This window comes from Papaver somniferum, chromosome 1, assembly GCF_003573695.1.
Source record: "Papaver somniferum cultivar HN1 chromosome 1, ASM357369v1, whole genome shotgun sequence".
Classification (NCBI taxonomy): Eukaryota; Viridiplantae; Streptophyta; class Magnoliopsida; order Ranunculales; family Papaveraceae; genus Papaver; species Papaver somniferum.
Window position 1 is genome coordinate 86,417,270 of NC_039358.1, and position 5,425 is coordinate 86,422,694.

Sequence of the window (5,425 nt, forward strand, 5' to 3'; positions counted from 1 at the left end):
GGTTAATGCTCCATTTTCAGAAGGAGGACTGGGTTTAAGAAGTCTGAAAGACATTAACAAATCACTCCTTATGAAGTTATCTTGGAAAATGCAGAATGGAGATGATGAATGGTCAAAAAAATTTCAAACTAAGTTCAAAGATAAAAATGGTTTGTGGATAAACTATTATAAAAAATCTTCCATATGGGTTGGTATGAAATGGTGTTCGATGAGGTTTTTAATAACTCAAGATGGTTAGTTGAAAATGGAGAAAGAATCTCTGTATGGAATGATATTTGGATCAAAAGTGAGCCATTAAAAACTCTCTTTCCTGGAAATTCATTTATGCTACAGAATCCTGAGCTTAAGGTGCAACAATTATTAAGAAACAATGAATGGGTTATTCCTGCTGAAATGACACATTTGGTGGATATTAATGAGCTTCCAATAGTGGATGGTAAGAAAGACAGAAAAATATGGGTATGGTCAAAAACAGGTAATTTCACAGTTGTATCAGCTTTTAACTGTGTAAGGAAAAATTTTCCTGAAATGCATTGGACCAGGAAAATTTGGAAAAAAACTTTTCATCCAAGTGTTTCAAGCAATTTGTGGAAGATACTAAGAGGTGTATGGAATACAGATGAAAACATGAGAAAGAAGGGTTTCAAGCTAGCATCTAGATATCCCTTTTGCAAGCAATCTGGGGAAACTACAAAACATATTCTGTGGTACTGCAATTTTAGTGAGAAGATTTGGCAATGGCTGGGTGGTATGTTTTATTTCTTTAATCTTATATCAATTGATGAGGTTTTCAGTTTAACAGAATTCAAAAGGCCCGCAGTAAAATAAGTCTGGAGGACTACTGCTTTCATAACTATGAAAGAATTATGTTTCCTTAGAAACAGAGCAGTTTTTGATGATATACAACCAAATGCTGAAGACTTGAAGAAGAGGATAATGCAGTGTACTAAGGAATATGAAGTTAGAATGAATGGTTGTATGTGGAATACAGTGGAGGATTTACAAATTCTGAAAGCCTTTGAAATGAAATGCAAGAGAGTGAAGCATATCAAGATACAAGAACGTTTCTTTTCTTTTCCCACTGGAGATCAAATTTTATTATGTTGTGATGGAGCTGCAAGAAACAATCCTGGAGAGGCAGGATATGGGTTTGTAGGAAGAGATTCAACTGGCATTTTTCTAATTGTTGTTGCAGGTGGAATGGGTATTGCAACAAACTTCATGGCAGAGGTTTTTGCAGTCATAAATGCATGTGAATGGGCTATTAGCAAAGGTTTCTTAAAGATATGCATTAGAACTGATTCCAAGTCAGTTATAAACTCCTTTTCAGCCAGAAAAGTATCTTGGTATGTGCAGACAAGGTGGAATAAAATTGTTGAGGTACTTATTATCTGCCAATTCATTCATAGTTACAGAGATATTAATTTGTCTGTTGATGGTCTTGCATAGATGGGAGCTCTCCTAAATAGAGGTGAAAAGTTATTTTCTTAGGTAGACCTTCTTTTATGTTACACATGGAAAATCCTGATACCACATTTTATAGGTTTAGTTGAATTGTAAGGAAGCTTACTTGTAAGTTTCTATTTCTGAGTCTCGTTGATATTTATGAACAATTTTTGTAATCCATTTTTGAAATCAATACAAATTATTATTAAGCAAAAAAAAGAAGTGGTGGTAATCAACAAACCACTTACCTTGACATGATCCGAAAAAAATTAGGTTTTACAATTTACGATTAGGTATTCTGAAGTTGTTACGATTAGGATACTAAAATCTCCTAACCGTAAATCAAAATAAAAATTATTTGTAAGTGTTATTACGGTTAGATTTGTTACCGTAAATAGATATACGGTTGGGTCCGACTCTAACCTAACCGTAAAAAATACTGAATTATTCCTTAAGTTTTTACGGTTTTTTTTTCTTTTAACTACCGGTAAAAAATCCTGTGATAGTAGTTTACATATATATGTAGACGTAAATATAAGATTTACTAAGGATTTTTAGAAAGAATAAACGAATCTAGAAATTTGTTAGTGTAAATAAATAGGGAATTTAATTATTCTACTCATTTACTACACGTCAAAATTGAATAAAGAGTTTTTGTATCAAGTAAACTCCTAATTAAGATGGTCCCCTAATTTTAAGCCCTATGAAGCTTCAATTCTCACAGTTGTTGTATGGGCTAGGCTCCCTGAACTTCCTCTTGAGTATTTTGATAAGTCTGATTTAGATAAAGTAGGTGCAAAACTTGGCAGACTCATAAAAGTGGACATAACAACTAAATTAGTTTTAAGAGGAAGATTTGCCAGAGTCTATATTGAAGTTTGTACTTATAAACCATTAGTTCCTCTAGTTAAAATAGGTCCCATAAAATAAAAAATTGAATATGAAGGAGTAAATTTGATATGTTTTCATTGCGGAAAAATGTCTCACAAAAAGGAAAATTGTCCACAGATTGTTCTTGAATCAAGTGTTGTATCTAATTCTACTAATGTTGCAGGTGCAAAAAGTTCAGAGAGGAATATGCTGAGTGGTAGAGATTGTCCTGTTAATGCAGAGGAGAGCTTTGGTCTATGAATAATGGTGGACAAAAAGAAGAATAAGGCTAGAGGAACTGGTGTTCGTGTGGTTAACCAAATAGTGCAGGATAAAAGTAAGGGGGTCAAACATATTTTCCACTCTTGTTGAGTTGAATGCCTCTGACCAAATCGACCATTGTGATAAAACTGGAATGATTAGTAGAGGGGTATTTAATGCTAAGAATCGTAACAGTCAGCCGCAGCTTAATGATGTAAATGGTAGGAATGCTAAAAGCTTGCATAGACAGTTACACATTAAGGAATTGAATGATGGTAGTGGATTTCATGTTGATGGGGTTTTATTACAAGAAGTTCGTGGAAAGAATATGAATAGAAAAAGTAGCAGCAAACACTAATTCTGCTTGTGGAGGGAACACTAATGATTGACAGTTTACTACTGATGGGTCTATAAATAAAGGGAAAGGAAAATTGGAATATACTGAGACTCTAAGAAGCAGAAGAATAGATGGATCCCAAGAGCCAACTGCAACAACTACTCTCTCCAGTCTTTCCAAGACCATTGGAGGTTATTTGGAAGGTGGAGGATCTTCTAGTTCGAAGGGCTCAAGAGGAAATTCAAACCATGAAAACTCACCTGACAGAAATAATGATAGAATAGATAACACAGGTGGACTTAAAGCTCCAACTGATGGAGGACATAGCACATATAAGAAGCTTGATGAACCAAGTGCTGCCAGAGGTGGTGCATGCTCATGAATAGTTGAACCAGAGTATATTTTTGGACAAAATCAATCAGCTATTGATTCCACTAAGTTTCTCCCCTTCAAATTGGACTCACATGGACCTAGAGGAGTTTCTAAATCAAGGAAGGGAAGAACTAGAATGCGTGTTAAGAATGTGGCAAGAAGCAACAACCCTAGTGGTGGACATGGCTCCAACGGTGGAAACCATAGCACTTATAAGATTCCCAAGCGATCTTTGGAAGTTCGAGATGTTCTTTAATACCCGTTTGGATGTGGATTCGTTTTACAATCGACAGTTCAAGACAAAGTTTACCCCAATTCTGGAGTTGAACAAGGCAGTGATAGCAAGGAGAATGGAAGTGCCAATCCATAATGGTCTTGCAAGGACTTTCTCGTTCGCTAGGTGTATTTATAATTTGTCGATGAAGATTTTAGTGTGGAATTGTAGGGGTGCATCTAGGCCCTATTTTGTCCGTGTTATGAAGAAACTGATCAAGATACATTAGCCAACAATAACGGCTTTGTTTGAAACCAGAGTGCTTACTACTCATGCAACAAGTATTTTTGGTCGATTAGGTTTTATGAAATCGATTTTTGTTGAACCCGAGGGTTTTTCGGGTGGTATGTACATTTTGTGGGATTCGGATGTGGTGGATATTCAGGCTACCAGAGAGTCAAGGTGGGCTGTTCATGTTGTGGTCACGGCTAAATTTAAAAGTCCATGGATTTTGTCTTCTATTTATGGGAGTACAAATAAGGTTAACAAAAAGAGTATTTGGGAAGAACTTGGAGACATAACTGAAGTAGGACAGGTTTCTCATATGGTTATGGGAGATCTCAATACGATTGGCTCAAAGAATGAAAAAGGTGGTGGAAGAGAGACGTCTGCGAGTCAGCTTTAGGAACTCAAGGATGTTATGAACTAATGTGTATTTATTGATTTGGGAGATAATGGGCCTAGATACATGTGGAATAACAACATAATCGATCTCGCTAACATCAAGGAAAGGATGGATCGTGTTTTAGCCAATGAGGAATGATGCAAGAGCTACCCAAATGCCCAGGTATTTCACCTCTCTTACTTTAATTCTAATCATAGAGCGGTTTTAATTTACCTAGAACCTAATAAGAAATTTAAACATAGACCTTTTAGGTTAGAGGCCATGTGGATCCATGAAAACAGATTTCTTGATGCGGTCAAAGAAAACTGGCATAATCCTTTTAAGAATAGAAACCAAAATTACTTCGATAATGTTGATAGATTACAAAAGCTAGGCAGTGGAACAAGAATGTATTTGGTAATATTTATAAAAAGATTGATTGTGCTCTTGTCAATCTCATTGATGCCTAAAATACATTTGATTTGTTACCTACTGAAGAGGCTAGGCAAAATATGTATTCTTGTTTGTATGATTATCTGAATTTTTTTCAAAATGGAAGAAGTTTTTTTGAGACAAAAATCTAGGGTTGAATGGGTTAAAGATAAAGATCTCAACACTAAGTTTTTTAATACTTCCACCTTGGTTAAAATGAGAAGAAATTATATTTGCATGATAAAGGATAAAACTGGTAAGTGGCTAACCTCTGATAATGAGATTGAAATGGAGATTGTGAATCATTTTAGCTCTCTTTTTAATTCAACTAGTACAAGTTTAGATCATGCTGAAATTGAATGTTTATTTCCTAGCATAATTTTTGATAGTGAGAACAATTGTATCACTAGGGAAGTGTCTATTATGGAGATTAAAAAGGCCATGCGACAACTTGGTTCGATGAAAGCCCTGGGGCCTGACGGTCTTCAAGGGATTTTCTTTCATAAATACTGGGATGTTGTTGGTCCAAGTATAATCAAGTTGGTTATGGATTTTTTCTCTCATGGTATGCTTGATCATAGGCTGAATAGGATCTTCATAGCTTTGATACCCAGGAAAAGTATTTCTTCATGTGTCAAAGATTATAAACCCATTAGCCTATGCAATTATGCTATGAAAATTATAACCAAAATCCTCACTGATAGGATTAGGCCGGTTATGAGTAAAATTGTTTCAAAGAATCAACATGCGTTCATCTATTGAAGACAAAGATCTACTGAGGAGAGCTTAGAGGAACTTCATCAACAAAAGGTATATGGAGACTAAAATT

General features: G+C 35.2%; 1 protein-coding gene across 1 annotated transcript; it reads left to right on the forward strand.

The window, feature by feature from the left end:
• The first annotated feature begins 855 nt into the window (after window positions 1-855).
• On the forward strand, window positions 856-1,449 carry LOC113347072. The gene has a single exon (XM_026590659.1). The coding sequence runs from the start codon at window positions 856-858 to the stop codon at window positions 1,447-1,449; it is 594 nt and encodes a 197-aa protein (XP_026446444.1).
• The last annotated feature ends 3,976 nt before the right edge of the window (window positions 1,450-5,425 follow it).